This window comes from Euleptes europaea, chromosome 1 (genome assembly GCF_029931775.1).
Source record: "Euleptes europaea isolate rEulEur1 chromosome 1, rEulEur1.hap1, whole genome shotgun sequence".
NCBI classification, from domain to species: Eukaryota; Metazoa; Chordata; class Lepidosauria; order Squamata; family Sphaerodactylidae; genus Euleptes; species Euleptes europaea.
Window position 1 is genome coordinate 19,938,033 of NC_079312.1, and position 20,829 is coordinate 19,958,861.

At 48.0% G+C, this 20,829-nt stretch overlaps 1 protein-coding gene across 1 annotated transcript; it reads left to right on the forward strand.

Annotated features, from left to right (window-relative positions):
• Positions 1–1,954: 1,954 nt before the first annotated feature.
• Positions 1,955–20,242, forward strand: NEU1 (neuraminidase 1). Its single transcript, XM_056859102.1, has 6 exons — positions 1,955–2,095; positions 14,148–14,340; positions 15,361–15,623; positions 17,220–17,405; positions 18,490–18,709; positions 19,997–20,242. Exons 1-6 carry the CDS (start codon positions 1,955–1,957, stop codon positions 20,215–20,217), a joined length of 1,224 nt encoding a protein of 407 aa, XP_056715080.1. The 3' UTR covers positions 20,218–20,242.
• The last annotated feature ends 587 nt before the right edge of the window (positions 20,243–20,829 follow it).

Genomic DNA, 20,829 nt, shown 5'->3' on the forward strand with positions numbered 1-20,829 from the left:
TTGTTTTGTTCTCTCTCGCTCATCTTTCTCTGTGTATTTTTTTAAAATTACCCTTTTTCACCCTGCATTTGGATTTCCTCTGTGTTTTTGGCTCTGCCTCCCGTGGCAGCCATTTTGTGGTTGCCCCTACCACGGTGTCGGAATTCCAAAGGTGCCCACAGGTTCAAAAAGGTTGGGGACCCCTGGTCTTAATGATACTTGCTGTACCAGTTTCCATCAAGGTAACTTCTTAAAAGGGTTTAAATTAAAACAAGTTGAAGTGGGATCTGATAGTTATGCCTCAGGGTTCCTTCTGCTTTAGTCTAGATGGCTTCTGCTACTGATACAGAAGCGTTTGCTAATTTTAGTAATGGATAAAGCCTGCTTTTAGAAATCGGCAGGAAAGGGAGAAAATTGAGGGGGGAAACCTTGGTTCCTATGCTTGAACTTAGAGGCCATATATAGGAGGAGGATTACCTGATGTATCCTCTTAAAAGGACAGAAGCATTTGGCTAATCATTTAGGGTCTTGGTTCCTTACAGCTTGAGCCTATTCATACCGTAGATCACAATGAGTAGCCGTGTTTGTCTGTAGCAAAAGAAAAGAGCAAGAGTCCAGTAGCACCTTGTGTGTGTGTGTGGGTAAAGTGCCGTCAAGTCGCAGCCGACTTATGGCGACCCCTTTTTGGGGGTTTTCATGGCAAGAGACTAACAGAGGTGGATTGCCAGTGCCTTCCTCTGCACAGCGACCCTGGACTTCCTTGGTGGTCTCCCATCCAAATACTAACCAGGGCTGACCCTGCTTAGCTTCTGAGATCTGACGAGATCAGGCTAGCCTGGGCCATCCAGGTCAGGGCTCAGTAGCACCTTAAGGACTAACATTTCTGGTAGGGTATGAACTGTCATGAGTCACAGCTCACTTCTTCTATCTCTTTAACCGTGATCCTGTGCATGTTTGTTTGGAAGGATCATTAGATTTAACATCTCTGACAGATGTGTGCCTAGATGTGTGCCTAGACGTGTCTTAGTACTCTTTGATGCTAGATCTTGTCTAGCATCCTGCTTTCCAGTAGAGGCCAGCTGGGAAGTTTACAGAAGAACAATGTGCTGTCCAGTCTCCAAGTGGCCCCTTTTCCAGGGCGTTCCAGGCGTCAGATGAGCAGAGGTGGTTTGCCATTGCCTGCTGCTGCTGCATAGCAACCCGAGGCTTCCTTGATGGTCTCCCATCCAAGAACTGACCCTGCTTAGCTCCCAAGCCCTGATGAGCTCTGGCCAAACAGGGCATAAATACAGCAAAACCCTTCTCTGCTTGTCCCACGATGCACACACCCGGCATTCAGCAGCGCACTGCCCCTAAGCCTGGAGGTTCCACTTAGCTGTTGATGCATCTGTCTTCCATTAATTCGACTCCCGTTTTCCTTTTTTGTTTCCTTTAAAGTAATGCTAGGAAAAGTGGAGGGCAGCAGGAAAAGAGGAAGACCCAACAAGAGATGGATGGACTCCATAAAGGCAGCCACAGCCTTCAATTTGCAAGATCTGAGCAAGGCTGTCCAAGACAGGACATTTTGGAGGACTTTCATTCATAGGGAGTCGGAAGCGACTTGACGGCACTTAACACACACACACACACACACACAAAGTAATTTAACAAGATCGCGGCTTTTGGTTTCTGCTTGTGAGTTTCCTCTAAGCTTGAGTCTTGTTGGTTTTCCGGTGTCGCCCCTTTAAGGGGCAGTCTAGTGGGCGGGGCTAATAGAACGCCTCGGGTTTTATTTCCTTGCTTTTGTCATATGACCCTTTGAAGCGGACCTCGTCCGTCGCAGCCAATCGGGGGCTGGCTGCTCAAACCCACCGACCCCGGGAGTTCCCAAAAGAATCTTTACGCTTCACAGCGAATTGAAGGGGGGGGGGCAGGTTTTTTTAAAGGGGAAGCGTCCCTGGTCGATGCGGGAAACGGGATCCTGACGGGCGAAGCCATGAAGTCCGGATGTGATCCCCGCGGGAGATCCCATCCCTGGCACCGGCGACCCTGGACGTGGAGCCGTCTCCGTGGCTGGGCTCTGCTGTGCTTGGGCCTCTGCTGCGGGAAGGCGACGGGGGTGGCAACACCTGATCAGGTAAGGGGTTAATTTTCTAGGACCCTTGTTGGGTTTGTCCGTCCCCCCCCCCCCCACGACCTCCTTCTCTAAGCTGGGGCAAGGCACGAGCCCCACGATCTGCTCACCAGCCACCGTTTTCCAAGGCTCCCCTTTCCCCGGCTCCTTCCTTGGGGAGGAAAATAACACCTCGAAATGAGTGTTACCCAAAACTGGCGCTCCTCGAGGGTCTCGGCCAGTGGTCTTTCTCCGCACAAGTCGCAGCCGATTTATGGCGAGCTAGTAAGGTGTTACGGATTCCGTGCACTGCCAAAAAAAACAATTGGAGGATTACTAGATGGAAGGAAATATTAATGGGTTGCAAGTGATACACTACAGAATTACTCAACTTTAAGGTTGACAAGGAGGAAATTGAAATGGTTCAAGACTTTCTGTTCCTTGGCTCCACCATCAACCAAAAGGGAGACTGCAGCCAAGAAATCGGAAGGAGATTGAGACTGGGAAGGGCAGCCATGAAGGAGCTAGAAAAGATTTTGAAGTGTAAGGATGTGTCACTGGCCACCAAGACTGGATTAATTCATGCCATCGTATTCCCTATTACTATGTACGGGTGTGAAAGCTGGACAGTGAAGACAGCTGATAGGAAGAAAATAGATTCCTTTGAAATGTGGTGTTGGAGAAGAGTGTTACGGATTCCGTGGACCGCCCAAAAAACAAATCAGTGGGTTATAGATCAAATCAAGCCTGAACTGACCCTAGAAGCTAAAATGACTGAACTGAGGCTATCGTATTTTGGTCACGTCATGAGACGACAAGAGTCACTGGAAAAGACAGTTATGCTAGGAAAAGTTGAGGGCAGCAGGAAAAGAGGAAGACCCAGCAAGAGATGGATGGACTCAATAAAGGAAGCCACAGCCTTCAATTTGCAGGATCTGAGCAAGGCTGTCAAAGATAGGACATTTTGGAGGACTTTCATTCTTAGGGTCGCCATGAGTCAGAAGCAACTTGACGGCACTTAACACACACACAGTAAGGTTTTCAAGGCAAGAGATTAACAGATGTGGTTCCCCCCCCCCCATTGCCTTCCTCTGCATAGCGACCCTGGTATTTCTCGGTTGGTCTCCAGTCCACCTACTGACCGGAGCCGATCCTCCTTAGCTTCGGGGATCTGATGAGATCAGGCTAGCCTGGGCCATCCAGGTCAGGGCTCTGGACGTCTATGACCGGATCCTTTTAAATGGAGAAGCCGGAGATTGAACTCGGGGACTTTCTGCATCCTATGGAGCTGCTTTGCCCATGAACCACAGCCCATTTCCATAGACCACAGAGGTTCCCAAACTTTGAGTCATGGAGCACTTTTCAGGTCAGGAGAGAAATTAGTCACTGGGCATTAATTTTCACCTAGTGCCTATATACGAAACTGAATGACAGTAGTATTTTTCTTTCCAGTCTCTTCACGAAGCACTGGGAGATGCTTCGCGGAGCACAGTTTGGGAACCTCTGCACAAACAACTAACACTTTAATGACTCACACAGTTCTGGTGTCACAAGTCGGATGTGTTGATGTAGTATAATTTGTATCCTGCCCTGCCTTTCCTCCCAAACGTTCGGGACAGTGTACTGCATGGCCCCTGGTAGATTAGACTGACAGCGTGACTGGCCCAAGGCCAGCGTAAGCAAACAAGAGTCTGCCAGCTGTACAAAGAGGCGCCCACGGGTGCAGAGTTTTGACATCTTGAGTACAGAGGGGGAAAAGACAAGTACATACATAGCAAAATGCGAAGGTGCTTGTTGAAGATTGTTTTCCGTGCGTCCTATTCTTCATTAGGCTAATTGTGAACGGTAGGCTTCCCGTTTTTAAAAACTTCCCCCCTCCCCCGCTAGCCAGTGCCCTTTGAAAATAAATGTCCAAATCACATTTGTGCCTGTGGGACTAGATGTAGGGCAGTGCTATTCTTGTGTGGGCACAAAAGTGTGATTTTCCAAACGGGGTTGTTTTTTTTTTTTAAATCAACACATATAATATAATGAGGAAACCTACATATAGGCTGCACATGGATGAAAAACAGGCTATAACTAAAACTAGGTTTGGGTGTGTTTGTGTTATATACAAAATGTCCTGTTTGCTCTGTGGAGCTGAACATTTTAGGGGAGAGACTGTCCTTGAAGTAAGGGCTCCAGATTTTGGTGGTGAGGGTGAGATTGTGTGAGACCGAGTAAGATCGGACAACCCTCATCTACCCACAGGCATACAAACCAGGATTCTGGACTGCCTGTTATTTATGAAGACAGGGGGGAAAAAACACCATCCATCTTGTGGGAACTTATAAGATTTTTCCATTTGCCCCCAAGGTGCTTTCCTAGAAAGACAAGTTCCCTTGTCTTGTGACTGGTGCACTTCAGCCTGTCTTGCAGCAGAGTTAGTACGTCCAGTAGAGAACACAGAGTCCACTTCAGTGGGTTTTTTTGCCAGCAGGCAGTGGGGCAGAGGTCAGAAGAGTGTGATTGACAGCATGGGCCACCTGTAAGGTGCAGCTAGATTTGGGTCCAGAAGCACCGACGGAGACCACCAAGATTTTTGGGGTACTTTGAGAACACAAATGGGTGCTAGGAGCCCATTGTTGGGATCACTGGGTTGCAGTTGAGGTTGGCTGAAGATTTGGGAGTGGAGCCAGGAGAGGGCAGAGTTTGGGGAGGGTCTTCAATGGGATATAATGCCATAGAGTCCCCCCTCCAAAGGAACCATGTTCTCTAGGGGAACTGATCTCTGTCAGCAGGATTTGTAATTCTGGGAGTGCTCCAGGACTCACCTGGAGGTTGGCAACCCTAGTTGGAGAGTGTGACAAAGACCAAGTTGGGAGGGTTCGAATCGTCACTCTGCCAGAAAAAAAGAGCTTTATACTTTCTTTTCTTCCCCGAACGCCAGCAGTGAGTACACTTCCTCCTTCCTTGACAAGTGTCCACCGCATGTTGAAGGGCTAAGGTTGCCAACCAGTAGATTAAGAAAGGGATCTTGGGGTGGTAGTGGATAGCTGGATGAAGATGCCAACCCAGTGTGCGGCTCCTGTGAAAAAGGCAAATTCCATGCTGGCCATAATTAGACGAGGAATAGAGAATAAAACTGCTGATATCATACTGCCCTTGTACAAATCTATGGTGGGACCACACTTGGAATACTGTGCACAGTTCTGGTCACCACACCTAAAAAAGGATATTGCAGAGCTTGAGAAGGTGCAGAAAAGAGCAACCAAAATGATTAGGGGGCTACAGCAACTGCCCTATGAGGAACGGTTAAAACGCTTTGGACTGTTTAGCTTGGAAAGAAGGCAGTTAAGGGAAGATATGATGGAGGTGTATAAAATTATACATGGTATGGAGAGAGTGGACAGGGAGAAGCTTTTCTCCCTCATAACACCAGAACGCGGGGGTCATCTGCTGAAGCTGGAGGGTGAGAGATTCAAAACCGATAAAAGGAAGCGTTTTTTCACACAACGCATACTTAAATTGTGGAACTCCCTGCCCCAGGATGTGGTGATGGCTGCCAACTTGGAAGGCTTTAAGAGGGGAGTGGACATGTTCGTGAAGGTCTATCCATGACTACTAGTCAAAATGAAGACTAGTAATTATGCATACCTATTCTCTACAGTATCCGAGGAGCATGCCTATTATTTTAGGTATATGCATGAACACATGAAGCTGCCTTATACTGAATCAGACCCCCCTTAGTCCATCCAAGTCAGTACTGCCTACTGAGACCAGCAGCGGCTCTCCAGGGTCTCAGGCTGAGGTCTTTCACATCACCTTCTTGCCTAGTCCCTTTAACTGGAGATGCCGGGGATTGAACCTGGGACCTTCTGCATGCCAAGCAGATGCTCTACCACTCAGCCACAGCCCCTCTCCCTTAATAGTTTCTGTTGGACAGATTATGCACTGCTATGCTGAATGCTTAATTGTTATGTGTGCGCATTGGCAGACAGGCTAGTAAATTGGTTCTTGTAGGTTATCCGGGCTGTGTAACCGTGGTCTTGGTATTTTCTTTCCTGACTGTTTCACCCGCAGCTGTGGCTGGCATCTTCAGAGGAGTAACACTGAAGGCCAGTGTCTCTCAGTGTCAAGTGTGTAGGAAGAGTAATATATAGTCAGAAAGGGGTTGGGTTTGAGCTGAACTTGACACTGGGAGACACTGTCCTTCAGTGTTGCTCCTCTGAAGACGCCTGCCACAGCTGCTGGCGAAACGTCAGGAAAGAAAATTCCAAGACCGCGGTCACCCAGCCCGGATAACCTACAAGAACCAATGAACTCTGACCGTGAAAGCCTTCGACAATATTTTGAAGGCTAGTAAATGTTTTTATAGACTATTTTGAAGACTTATTTGCCGTGCCCTTTTGTATGTGTCGCAAGACTGAAGTGTGGTAAAAAAAGAAGCAAGGATTGTTCTACCCTTTCCGGGTTTGCTGATCACTGGATTTGGCTATTTGTTTTGTACAAAAGTAGTGATAGTAATTCTGGGATAATTTGTGCGTTGTATTTTATAGGGAATTGTGTGTGTGTGTGTTTGCACGGTGTACATACACCCTGTAAGTCAAACAAGACTTCGGTTTTTTTGGTTTTTGGAACCGGCAGCAGGCTTTCGCGTTCGTGTCTCTCGTATTTCCCTGGGAGGGCGGGAGGGCCGAGCAGCTTCCACTTCCTCATGCCTGCAGATATTTGGCAACACGGTTCCTACTGCGGGTTCTCTTTGGCCGCTGGGGTCTGCTGGTTGCGTTACGAGTCGCCCGGTCCGCCCTGCGGCCAAAATCGCTTCCTGGTGGCTGGCAACACGAGACATGTAGACGCTGGGCCTAGAGATCGGTTGCATGGTTTTTCAGAATGCCCCTGACCTCAGATTTGGGGTGGTTGTTGGTGCTCACCTGTCCACTGTTGCCAAGTGGCTTAGCTTGTTGACTGAATTTAGGCCCTGCCGTAAGGCCCTTCGAAATATTTTCATTTCTTTGTCGCACGTCCTCCAAATTTGGGTTGCCAAGTCCCTCTTTGCCGCCGGCAGGAGGTTTTGGGGGTGGAGCCTGAGGAGGGCGGGGTTTGGGCAGGGGAGGGACGTCAACCCCAGAGAGTCCAGTGGCCAAAGCGGCCTTTTTCTCCCGGAGAACTGATCTCTATCGCCTGGAGATCAGCTATAATAGCAGGAGATCGCCAGCTACTGCCTGCAGGTTATTCAACCCAAAAGGAGTGAAACATGTAGAATATACACACAACTATGTACACAAATATACAATGTTATTTTCTAATGCAGTCTTTGTGCAAAAAAAATGTTGTTCTGTTGTAGCAATAGTTGAAGAAAATATCTTTAAAAAGTCCAAGAGGTACTTCTCAATATTCCAATTTGTGGAGAAAGGCAATAGTTGGGGGACGGCCGTTTCAAGAAAATTTCTTCAGCCCCAATTCATTCAGTCTCACAATGTAATATATCCTGCATTCAGTTAACTGGTTCCCGCAGTGAACTGAATGCAGGATATATTACATTGTGAGACTGAATGAATTGGGGCTGAAGAAATTTTCTTGAAACGGCCGTCCCCCAACTATTGCCTTTCTCCACAAATTGGAATATTGAGAAGTACCTCTTGAACTTTTTAAAGATATTTTCTTCAACTGTTGCTCCAACAGAACAACAATTTTTTTGCACAAAGACTGCATTAGAAAATAACATTGTATATTTGTGTACATAGTTGTGTGTATATTCTGCATGTTTCACTGCTCTGGGGTTGAATCTATGTTTAAACACGTTACATGTGTGTTCGCGTTGTACAGTTATCTCTGTGCTGATTTTCAAACCGTATGGTAATAGCCCAGGAGTGCTTTCTTTTTTTGCGGACTGCCTGCAGGTCGGCAGCCCTACTGCAAACAGCTGAGAGGAGAATATTAAAATCGTTGGTCCTGTTGTTCACTGCTTTCGCAAGGCAAACGGTCCTAGTTTTCTCAAGGCCCGGCGCGCTGTCCCCGTCTCTCCCACCCACACCTGCAAAGAGTCCTGTCTGTGGGGTTGTCGGAGGGCTCAAGACCAGTGCTGGAGCAAAGAGACCCTGAGACCGCGTTTCGGGAAAAACGGTGCTTATTTGCAGCTGCAGACGTAAGCCTGCTCTCAGTGAGCACAAAAAGGGCCAAGGGCCATTGAAAGGCAACAGGTGTGTTTTATTCTTTTTCAGTGTATTCATTAATATGCGTTATTCATAATGAAGGCTGCATTAGCGATGCATTCTACAGTTTTATTCCCTGTTGGTCATACAACATATACCTTTTACCTATTGGATTATTTAACTTTTTACCTGTTTTTCATGGGTCGTATTTACAGCAGTTTCACTGGTGACAAAAAGCTCTCTGGGAATTCATTTACATCTTGGTTACGGCATCTCTTTCTCTCCCGATTGGCTCTAAAATAGTCTATTTTATGTAATGTCATGGGTTATTTTTGGATACCACTATTTGCATAGAAATTTAGCACTTTAACACCGTTACCCGACATTCTCCCTTTGAAGCTTCCCAGTTAATTTCTTATCTTGGACTTTTTCTCCGTTCCATCTTGTGTATTCTCTGCTTCCAAGCCAGAGCTTGGACTTCACTCTAACCCCCCCCCTTTCTTCAGGTGACCTTCCTCTGAACCTTTCTTAGTTCTCTTGGTGTTTTAATATTTTTTTCAGTTTTACTGCCACCTCAGTGGGGTTGCCAGCTCCTGGTTGGGAAATACCTGGGGATCTTGGAAGTGGAGTCCGGGAAGGGGTTTGGGGAGGGACTTCAGTGGGGTATAATGCCAAAGAGTCCACCCTCCAAAGCGACCGTTTTCTCCAGGGGAAGTGATCTCTGTCGCCTGGAGATCAGTTGTAATAGCAGGAAATCTCCAGCTGCCACCTGGAGGTTAGCAAACAGAGAAACAGCAACAAACTGCAAACAACAAACAATACTTCTTTAAGCTATAAAGCATATAAAGATACAACCAGTATCTGGTGCAATAATAAACAGTAATGGACAATGTCCAAGGACATAAGATTGGCCACAACGAAAAGAGAAGTCCTAGAGCATAACTAGGAACGTTTATTTCTTTTCCAAGAGTTAAGGTGATGGAACAATCCTACAGAATTCCGGTTTCTTTTCTGTTTCGGCTTAAAATGACAGCCTTCCTCAGGGGCCACTAAATAAACAAGATAAAGAGTATGCAGTACATCAGCATAAATAATAATCCAAATGCAAGGGACAAGATATTAGGTCTCGCCACCTAGAGGTTGGCAACCTTGCCTGTCTACCAGACCTCTCCTGGCAGTTCTGTGCTCATAACTAAACTCGCAGATACATGATCTCTAGCCGACAGAGATCAGTTCACCGGGAGAAAATGGCCGCTTTAGCAATTGGACTCTATGGCATTGGAGTCCCTCCCCTCCCCAAACCCCGCCCTCCTCAGGCCCCAAAAACCTCCCGCGGGCAGCAAAGAGGGACCTGGCAACCCTAATTACAACTGATCTCCAGGTGACAGAGATTAGTTCCCCTGGAGACAACGGCCGCTGCAAGGGGCCATCTGTCTGTCCTCCTCCCAGATATACTTGCCTCTCCACCCCCTTCCTGTTTTCTTCTATGCTGAATTATACCTGGGAATAGAAATGTCATGCTGACCTGAATACTCTGTTTCCTTGTGCCTGCACATGCAAATTACTGCAACGTTTCACAAATTCATGGTTTAATACAGAGGCTAGGATGGATGGCATTATTTTTAAAGCCAGTTTGTGACAGATACAAGCTGGCTCAGCCTCGAAAAATTTCCAGATTGAACTTTGACAGACTCACTTCAGTCTTCCGCTTGGTTCCTCTTGGTGAATGATGCCTGCATTTTTGAAGAACAGATATCCTCTGGCCACTGGCAAGGGATGGACAGATAGGGTTCCCAAACCCAGGTTGGGAAACGCCTGGAGATTTGGGGATGGAGCCTGGGGAGGACAGGGACCTTAGTGGGGTACAATGCCACAAAGTCCACCCTCCAAAGCATCCGCTTTCTCCAGGGGAACTCATCTCTGTAGTCTGGAGATCAACTGTAATTCTGGGGGATTCCCAGGTCCCACCTGGAGGCTGGCATCCCTAGTGTGGTGTGTAGGGTAAGAATGCCCTTTGTGAAAACTAGCCTTGTAGAGATGTAGAGTCTAGGGTTGCCAGGTCCCTTTTCTCCACCGGTGGGAGGTTTTAGGGGCAGAGCCTGCGGAGGGCGGGGTTTGGGGAGGGGACGGAACTTCAATGCCGTAGAGTCCAATTGCCAAAGCGGCCCTTTTCTCCAGGGAAACTGATCTCTGTCGGCTGGAGATCTCCTTCTAACAGCGGGAGATCTCCAGCTGTAACAGCGGGAGATCTCCAGCTAATACCTGGAGGTTGGCAACCCTAGTAGAGTTCCAGGTTTAGCACAAATTTGTAACAGTTATGAGTTAGAAATCCAGAGGCTTTGTTTAATGTTGTCAGGCCTCAGCAAGTCGATGCGTTCCAGGCAATAACTTTCCTCCAGACGAAGCAGCGAGTTAAAAGTTTATTTCAGAAGAACAGCGATTTCAGCAGGTCAAAGACTTAAGGCTAGCATACAGGTATGGGGAATACAGAAACATATATAGGGTGGATACAATGGGGTTGATTGGATTATTGGAAACAAAGGCACAATACCGAAGCAAACTACCGGTAAAGACTTGAGCAAAAAGTATTCAGAGTAAAATGCGTGCGTTAAGTGGCTGATCTTGCGGGACCTGGTATCAGATCAGCCATTACCGGGGCGGGTCTCCATTGAGCTGCAGATCTTGGGCAGGAGACCAGGTGCAAACGGAGAGGGACGGAGTGCAAAAGGACCCCATTTTGTCCATGGGGAAAATCATTTTGCTTCTATCCGGGGCCAGCGGAGAGCCTATCTGACAAATGTTTAAGGTGCTGCAAATCTCTATTTTTTTTTTACTGTGACAGACCAACATGGTAAAACCCAGTGGAAATACTCCCCCATGACATTTGTGAGATTTTAAAAGTGTTTAAACTTGGGGTTGGCTCAAGCTCACAGCCAACAAGATTCTCTGCCGTCTCGCTCTAATCGCTTTAGTGGGGTTATGTAAGAGAAGCTGTTCAGCCAAGACTCCGTGTCCTTTTGGGCATCTTCATAACTGTGGCCAGAATAAACAAAGCGTGAACACTGGCATTCACGTATGCCCTTGTGAGACGTTTTGTACATCATGTGGATGGGAAAAAAAACTTTTTTAAATGCTTCAGGGAAGACGATGGTCTCCTTTGAAGAAATGCAGTTCCTTCTGTTCTGAATCAGTAACACACATGGTATGGTTGCCAGCTCCGGGTTGGGAAATTCCTGGAGATTTTGGGGGTGGAGCCTGAGGAGGGCGGGGTTTGGGGAGGGGAGGGACTTCAATGAGACAGAGTCCAGTGGCCAAAGTGGCCGTTGCCTCCAGGTGAACTGATCTCTCATTTTTCCCCCCTCCAGGCAGTTGGCAAACCTACACTGTGCTGATAACTAGCTAAGAGCCAATGAATGTTTTGATATTCGCCTGTTAACTCTCTGGCAAAATAAAATATCAGCCTCTCTGATCTCTCTGCCTTACAACAAACTGGAAAAAAAATCAAGGGAAGCACTCAACATGCTGAACTGTACAAAGTTTCACATTCTCTTAAGTTTTTGTCTCAGTTTTTATTACATTTCTCTGCGCCAGAGACCTTCTGCCCTACTCTTGAATTCACTTAATTTTGTCTGGATCAGGAGTCATTTGGTCACGTCATGAGACGACAAGAGTCACTGGAAAAGACAGTCATGCTAGGAAAAGTTGAGCGCAGCAGGAAAAGAGGAAGACCCAACAAGAGATGGATGGACTCAATAAAGGAAGCCACAGCCTTCAGTTTGCAAGATCTGAGCAAGGCTGTCAAAGATAGGACGTTTTGGAGGACTTTCATTCATAGGGTCGACATGAGTCGGAAGCGACTTGACGGCACTTAACACACACACACAGTTGCAGATAGGTAGGTCATGAGGTTCATAGTTCTGTTCCTGTATCCCCTAACACACATGAAGCTGCCTTATACTGAATCAGATCTTTGGTCCATCAAGGTCAGTATTGTCTACACAGACTGGCTGTGGCACTCCAAGGTCTCCGGCAAAGGTCCTTCACATCACCTACGACTTGGTTCTTTTACCGGGAGATGCCAGGGATTGAACCCGTTCTGCATGCCAAGCAGAGGCTCCACCACTGAGCCACGACCCCTAACAAGTGGTCCCACTGGGTTTGGAGGCTGGGTGCTTGGACATAACAAACTCATGTTCACATCCTTGCATGGGTGATCTCACTCAGCCTTGCCTACCTCACAGAGTTGGCGTGGAGTTGAAAACACAGCTCTGAGGTCTTTGGAAGAAGGGATGGGATGTGAATGTATTATATGTTAATACATAAAAAATCAAATTGCATGGCTGTTTCTCTATGGCACTGTAATGTGATCAGGAAATAAAACCCAGGATTGGACTCTGCAAACAAGGGGGTGTGTTTCGTTCTGAGTGGCTCCCACTGACTTTCTACAGGAAAAAAACAGATTGGGACACAGTTGCATGGGGAACATCAACAAATGTTACATCACCTCCCACCTGATTCTTTGAACTGGAGTGCCAGGGATTGAATTTGGGACTTCCTGCATGCAAAGGAGATGATCTACCATGGAACCATGCCCGCCACCCCAAAGCAGCCGACTTATGGCAACCCCTTACGGGGTTTTCAAGGCAAGAGACTAACCAAGGTGGATTGCCAGTGTCTTCCTCTGCACAGCAACCCTGGTAATCCATGGTGGTCTCCCATCCAAATACTAGCCAGGGCTGACCCTGCTTAGCTTCTGAGATCTGACGAGATCAGGCTAGCCTGGGCCATCCAGGTCAGGGCTTCCAGGATGTTAGGTAGTAATATACCCCTAGGGTATCTGTGGCATTCTCTGATATACAGTTAGCTTTACGTTTACTCGCAGCTATTAAAATAGTTATAGCAGCAAACTGGAAGGAATCAGAACTGCCTTCTATAAATGAATGATTCTAGAGTGCCATTAAGCCACAACTGACTTAAGACGCCTCCCTCGTGGGGTTTTCAAGGCAAGAGATGAGCAGAGGTGGTTTGCCGCCTCCTGCCTCTTCAGTAGTGACCCTGGATTTTTTGGGATGGTCTCCCATCCAAGTACTGACACGTCTGAGCCTACTTAGCTTTCCAAATCGCTGACAAGTTTCGGCTCGTCTGGGCTGTTCAGGTTGCTACATTTAATGCTTTAATAATATCTGGTGGATAACTGTATTGCCCTGTAGAAGATAGCATATGATCACAGGACGCAAAAGCGTAATCCTCAAGTTGCTGATAAATCCTCAAGTTGCTGAAAAATGTATTGTGTTCTGGAATGAGAAAATATGTAACAAAACCCATCAATTTGCTTTTTAGTAACCTTTGTAAATTACAGGTACTTTCTTTGGGAGGGGGGAGCCAGCGTGGTGTCGTGGTTAAGGGCGGTGGACTCTAATCTGGGTTTGATTCCCCACTCCTACACAGGAAGCCTTGGGTGACCTTGGGCTAGTCACAGTTCTCTCCCACCTACCTTACAAGGTGCCTGTTGTGGGGAGAGGAAGGGACTGTGCTTGTAAGCCGCTTACGGTTAGGGTTGCCAGCCTCCAGGTACTAGCTGGAGATCTGCTATTACAACTGATCTTCAGCCGATAGAGATCAGTTCCCCTGGAGAAAATGGCCACTTTGCCAATTGGACTCTATGGCATTGAAGTCACTCCCCTGTACAAACCCCGCCCTCCCCAGGATCCGCCCCAAAAACCTCCCGCTGGTGGAGAAGAGGGACCTGGCCAACCCTACTTACGGTAGAGAAAAGCAGGGTATAAAAACCAACTCTTCTTCTTCCCTTTTTGTCTATAAAGTAATACAAAATAATTTTAAAAAATTAATCTGTCCTGCAAGGAAGGTTCTCCCTTCCCTTCCTGCACACCATTTACCTTCCAGGCGTGGTCCAACAAACCCTCCTGGCTTTCTCTTGGTAGGTGAAACCCATCATCACCATGGAGCAGTTGCTGTGGGTGAGCGGCGGCGTGATTGGGGAGGTGAACACGTTCAGGGTTCCCCTAATCGCAGCGACACCTCGGGGCACCCTCCTGGCCTTTTCCGAGGCCCGGAAGCACTCTGCCTACGACGCCGGGGCTAAATTCATCGCCCTTCGCAGATCGCAAGACAAAGGTTTGAGAAACTGAGGGCTGGGAGGGAGAAACGGAGCAAGTCTGTATGTGTTTTAGAAGAGGGGGGCTTTAGCAGACCCTTAAAGAGGTAAAGGTTCCCTGTGCAAGCATCGGGTCATTCCTGACCCATGGGGTGACGTCACATCTCGACGTTTCCTAGGCAGACTTTGTTTACGGGGTGGTTTGCCAGTGCCTTCCCCAGTCATTTTTTCTTTTCCCCAGCAAGCTGGGTACTCGTTTTACCATTTTCTCCGGGGGAACTGATCTCTGTCACCTGGAGATCACTTGTAATAGCAGGAGATCTCCAGCCACCTCCTGGAAGTTGGCAACCCTACCTCCTTGTGGAACATAAGGTGGTTTTTATATTGGTTAGTTATAAAGTCTTTTACATTTTAATGTTTATCAATGGTATCCAGTTGTTTTTATACTGTTGTTACCCGCCTTGGGTCCTGAAATGCTTGAAAGAAAGGGAGGTGGATACGTATTTTTAGATAAAACAAATAAAGCTAATTCTTTTTGGCTTATCACTATACATATGCTCACAACAAGCACCCAGTACCTACATGTTAATATTGTTCCAGCAGCCATAGATGCTGGAAAAAGAAGAAAAAATGGGCAGGGAAAGACTCTGTAGCCCAGACAGGAAGCTGAAGCCAACGCCATCCTTCAGATGGTTGAAGGACACAGCATAGGGTTGTCAACCTCCAGATACTAGCTGGAGATCTCCTGCTGTTGCAACTGATCTACAGCTGATAGAGATCAGTTCACCTGGAGAAAATGACCACTTTGGCAATTGGACTCTATGGCATTGAAGCCCCTCCCCAAACCTTCTCAGGCTCTGCCCCGAAACCTCCCACCGGTGGTGAAGACGGACCTGGCAGCCCTCGACAGAACCTATAGTGACGCGGGCATGTGTTTTCAGGGTAGGCCTGTCTTGCAACCCCAGTCTGGAAGGCCTCTCTGCTTGCGTCATTTGCCTTGAGGAGTACTCTGCTCCTGACCGCTTGTGTATCTTTCCCAGGAGCCACCTGGAGTCCTACTTCGTTCATAGTCGACGACGGTTCCCTGGTGGACGGTCTCAACCTTGGGGCTGTGGTGGTTGACGCAGAAGAAGACATTGTGTTCCTGATCTACACTCTCTGTGCCCACTACAACCAATGCCCCGTCTCGAGCACTATGATCATTCGCAGCCGTGACGACGGGGTCACATGGAGCGTTCCCAGGAACCTCTCTAAGGAGGTTGGCACGACCATGTTTGCCCCTGGGCCGGGCTATGGCATCCAGGTGATTTTGCATTGTGCCACGTATTGTTTAGATGTATTTAGTTTTTTGCCACTTTTCTTAGGACCACGATTCTGCAGAAGCATGGGAGAAAGTGTGGAAACGTGGTACTTGGTGCTGAATCGAAGCTTTCATTTGAGATAAGAACCAAATTTCTAGCTTCCAAGATCTGATGGAATTGGGCTATATACCATAGAATCATAGAGTTGAAAGGGGCCATACAGGCCATCTAGTCCAACCCCCTGCCCAATGCAGGATCAGCCTAGAGCATCCCTGCCAAGTGCTTGTCCAGCCTCTACTTAAAGACTGCCAGTGAGGGGGAGCTCACCACCTCCCTAGGTAGCTGATTCCACTGACAAACAACTCTTACTGTAAAAAATTTTTTCCTAATATCCAGCCGGCACCTTTCTGCTCTCAATTTAAACCCATTATTGTGAGTACTATCCTCTGCTGCCAACAGGAACAGCTCCCTGCCCTCCTCTAAGTGGCAGCCCTTCAAATACTTAAAGAGAGCTGTCTTCCATGCTGTCTTCCTGCCCGGTAATAAGAAATATTGTTTATTTCTTAGAGTGCTGCAATAATTCGGTGCTGAGTCGTTCCTGTATTAAAAGCAAACCACCCAGATGGTGGCAATAGATCATTATAGCATTATAATGCTATAACAATCTAGCAATGACCGATTTAAAAAAAAAAAACTTGGTACGATAAACCTCTTGGTAGTGTGAGTGGGAAATAGCAGCGACAAAAGGGCTTATGCAAGAAAAGTGGGGGGGGACTTCCTTGTGGGCACACTGCTGCTGCTGTGAATTGCAGAGGCAACAAGGGCTACCCAAATAATTATCAACACTGTGTGGATGGAGCCTAGAGTCCAGCATCTATCAGCGTCACTAGGGAGGAAATTCCATAAAGTTGGGTCATAAGAACATAAGAAAAGCCTTGCTGGATCAGACCAAGGCCCATCAAATCCAGCAGTCTGTTCACACAGTGGCCAACTAGGTGTCTCTAGGAAGCCCACAAACAAGACCACTGCAGCAGCATTATCCTGCCTGTGTTCCACAGCACCTCATATAATAGGCATGCTCTTCTGATACTAGAGAGAATAGGTATTCAGCATGACTAGTAACCATTCTAACTAATAGCCATGAATACCCCTTTCCTCCATGAATATGTCCACTCCCCTCTTAAAGCCCTCCAAGCTGGAAGCCATCACCACATCCTGGGGCAGGGAGTTCCACAATTTAACTATGCGTTGTGTGAAAAAATACTTCGTTTTATCTGTTTTGAATCTCTCACCCTCCAGCTTCAGCAGATGACCCCGTGTTCTAGTATTATGGGAGAGGGAGAAAAACTTCTCCCTGTCCACTCTCTCCAAACCATGCATAATTTTATAGACCTCTATCATGTCTCCCCTTAAGGAACTGCTTCTAGTTTCACCAGGTATTGCTTCTCTCAGTGACAGGATCAGAAGCAGGGACACCCCTGTTGCTCTTAACTGAGGCGAAGGGATTATACGGGAGGAGATGTCATACCACAGTGTACATGGGCAGGGGGACAGTGTGGAGATCTACCTCATTTTGAGCCGATTGCTCTGGGTTGCAGAAACGTTACGAGCCGAAGAAGGGCCGCTTGATTGTCTGTGGCCACGGGACGATAGCCCGGGATGGGATCTCCTGTCTCCTCAGTGACGACCACGGTTTGACGTGGCGATACGGGCGGCAGCCCCTGCATGGCATCCCTTTTGGCGGCATCAAACTTCTCAGTGACTTCAATCCTGATGAATGCCAGGTGGGTATGATCCTAAATGTGAGATGATTTGGAGTGAGGAAATCTTGGGCCGTTCCATCTCTGTGTTACTGAAAAGCGTTCACTATGATAACTATATGTGAATGTGCATGCTGAGTGATCGAGAACCTTGTTGCTGTTTAGGAGAAACTCTCAGAGAACCAGCGGGGTGTAGTGGTTAGGAGCGGTGGACTCTAATCTGGAGAACCCAGTTTGTTTCCCCACTCCTACACATGAAGCCTGCTGGGTGACCTTGGGCTAGTCACAGTTCTCTCAGAACTCTCTCAGCCTCACCCACCTCAGCGTGGTGTAGTGAGAGGCAGCGTGGTGTAGGGGTTAAGAGTGGTGGTTTGGTTTGGAGTGGTGGACTCTAATCTGGAGAGCCGGGTTTGATTCCCCACTCCTCCACAAGAGCGGTGGAGGCTAATCTGGTGAACCAGGTTGGTTTCCCCACTCCTCCACACGAAGCCAGTTGGGTGATCTTGGGCTAATCACACTTCTCTTAGAGCTCTCTCAGCCTCACCTACCTCACAGGAAGGTGGTGGGGAAGGGAAGGGAAGGAGATTGTAAGCTGGTTTGATTCTTCCTTAAGTGGTGGAGAAAGTCGGCATAAAAAAACTCTCCTTTTTAAAGTGGGATGGACCCCCTAAAAACCTCATAAACAGGGTTGTGTGCTGTCTAGATGGGAGCTGGAACTCCCACTGCTGCATGTGGCCACACAGTGTGTTACTTGCTCTCATCACTGATAAGATACAGTATGAGCATCTGACCAAGAGAGCTTTGACTCTCAAAAGTTAGAGAAAGTTGGGGCTGAGACAGTGTGACTAGCCCAAGGTCACCCAGCTGGCTTCATGTGTAGGAGTGGGGAAACCAACCTGGTTCACCAGATTAGCATCCGCTGCTTATGTGGAGGAGTGAGGAGTCAGAGCCGGTTCTCCAGATTAGCATCCACCACTCCAAACTACCGCTCTTAATCACTACACCACGCTGGCGGTTAGTGTGGGGAGAGTAGAGCACAGACCAAGGGAACATTTGTATTTCCCCCACCCAAATCTTATCTCCCCTCCCCCCACACATCTTCTTCCAGCCCTATGAGCTGCCAGATGGATCTGTGGTGATCAACGCCCGGAACCAGAACTTCTACCACTGCAGTTGCCGGATAGTGGTGCGCAGCTATGATGCCTGCGATACCCTTCCGCTGGAGAACGTGACCTTTGACCAGACCTTGGTGGATCCAGCTGTGGCTGCGGGGGCCCTCGTCAAGTCAGGCCTCGTCTTCTTTACCAACCCGGCCCACGAGAGAGAACGTGAGTGGGAATATCGGGCGCGGGGGAGTGGAGGGTAGACCGCATTTGGCCGCACACAAGATTGAGATGGCCCAGGCTAGCCTGAACTCGTCAGATCTCAGAAGCTAAGCAGGGTCAGCCCTGGTTAGTATTTGGATGGGAGACCACCAAGGAATACCAGGGTTGCTGTGCAGAGGAAGGCACTGGCAAACCACCTCTGTTAAGTCTCTTGCTATGAAAACCCCAAAAGGGGGTCGCCATAAGCCGGCTGCGACTTGACGGCACTTTACACACATGATTGAGATAGTGGCTGGCTGTTACAGATCACACAAGACTGAAGGGGGTGGTATTTATTTTATCTACTGATCTACGCACATAAGTGCTTTCAAGTCGCAATTGACTGATGGCGACCACGGGCCCTACCATCAGCTGTTTTAGAAGGGAAATATAAGAAGATTCCTAGATCAGAGAGAGGTTTTGTCCATGTGGAACAGGGGACATTGAAACCATCGAACATGCACTGATATGTTGCCCATTCTACCACGAAGTTAGATCAAAGCTTATTTCCCCCCTACTTGGTAAATTCCCTGATGAGTCAGTTGAGCTTCTGGCAAAGAAGCTCCTATTAGGAGAAGACCCTCAGCTTACGCTCCAAACTGCCAAATTCTGAGCTGTTACTATTAAAATACACAGAGCTTTATTAGAGAATGATTGTTAGAATATTTTACAATTTTATCAATTTTAATGTGATAATTTTAACCAGGGGTTGCTTTTATTGACCTTACACCTTTATATGTACGGGCAGTCTGTGATTCTGCGGTGCAAAACTCTTGTGTCTGGAAATTTTGATGTGTTGGCACGTGATTGGTCAGTCGACTGTATTAATAAACTTGACAGCGACCACAGCGAGGGGCTTTCAAGGCAAGTGATTAAGCAGAGGTGGTTTGCCATTGCCTTCCTCTGCAGAATCTTCCCTGGCGGTCTCCCATCCAAATACCAATCCTGCTTATCTTCCGAATGTATTTATAGACCATACTGTTAATTAAAAAACAGGTTTGCAGAGTTTGTCACAGTAAGCCTTTCCTCAATCAGAAAGCAGCCTCTGTGATAGGGTTACCAGCAGAGGAGAGCAGAGGTGGTTTGCCATTGCCTTCCTCTGCACAGCAACCTGGTTTTTCCTTGGTGGTCTCCCATCCAAGTACTAACCAGGACCGACCCTGCTTAGCTTCCGAGATCTGATGAGATCAGGCTAGGCTGGGCCAGCCCTTCATGAGCGTGACTCGGTGCTGTCTTCCTTCCCCAACCCAGGGGTTAACCTGACGCTGCGCTGGAGTTTCACCAATGGCTCGTCGTGGTGGAAGGAGGCCTTGCAGATCTGGGGCGGGGCCAGCGGCTACTCCTCCATGACGGCCTTAGACGGGACGGCGCCCGACGACGCCCACAGCGTCTTCGTCATTTACGAGAAGGGCCGGTTCAAGACCACCGAGAGCATCTCCGTGGCCAAGATCAGCATCAACGGGAAGCTGTGACCACGCAGGGTGTCCGCGACGAGATCCTCTTCCACCCCACTTGCCTTTTTTCACTCCTGACCCTTGGCAGGGCTAGGGTGGAAGGGAATTTGAACTGGAACTACAGGAGAGCCCCCCGATTCGATGGGGATTCTCTAACCGGGGCTGGTGGGGAGGGGGGAGAAGGACATTGGCGGAGCTTGGAAGAGCACCAGCAGCGGTGAAGCGGGCCTGAGGGGGCCGTAAGCCTGTCCTCCAGTAATGCCTTCTACTCTCCGTAGGCCTCCCCGAAGGGGCATCACGAGGTTGAGCCTTTCCCTCGCCCGTTCCCCTTGTTGCCGAGGCTGCCCGTCTACCTCAGAATCACTCCTGACTTTAGATGCTGCTATTGAATTTTTGGGTGGAGGGGCAAAGACAGGGGGTGGGAGTGAGGCAAGCGAGAGACAAGAGGAAGACAATCAGATGACCAGTAGCCAATAGTTGTTCCGCCTGGATTTGCTTATCATAGGTAGAATCAAAACAGAAAGAAGAAAAAGAGATTTGTAATGAATAAATTGATTATGCACTTTTATTTATTTTCTCTTCTCAGTTTTTTTTTTTTTTTTTTTTTTTATGGAAGGTTGCCTGGCTGGA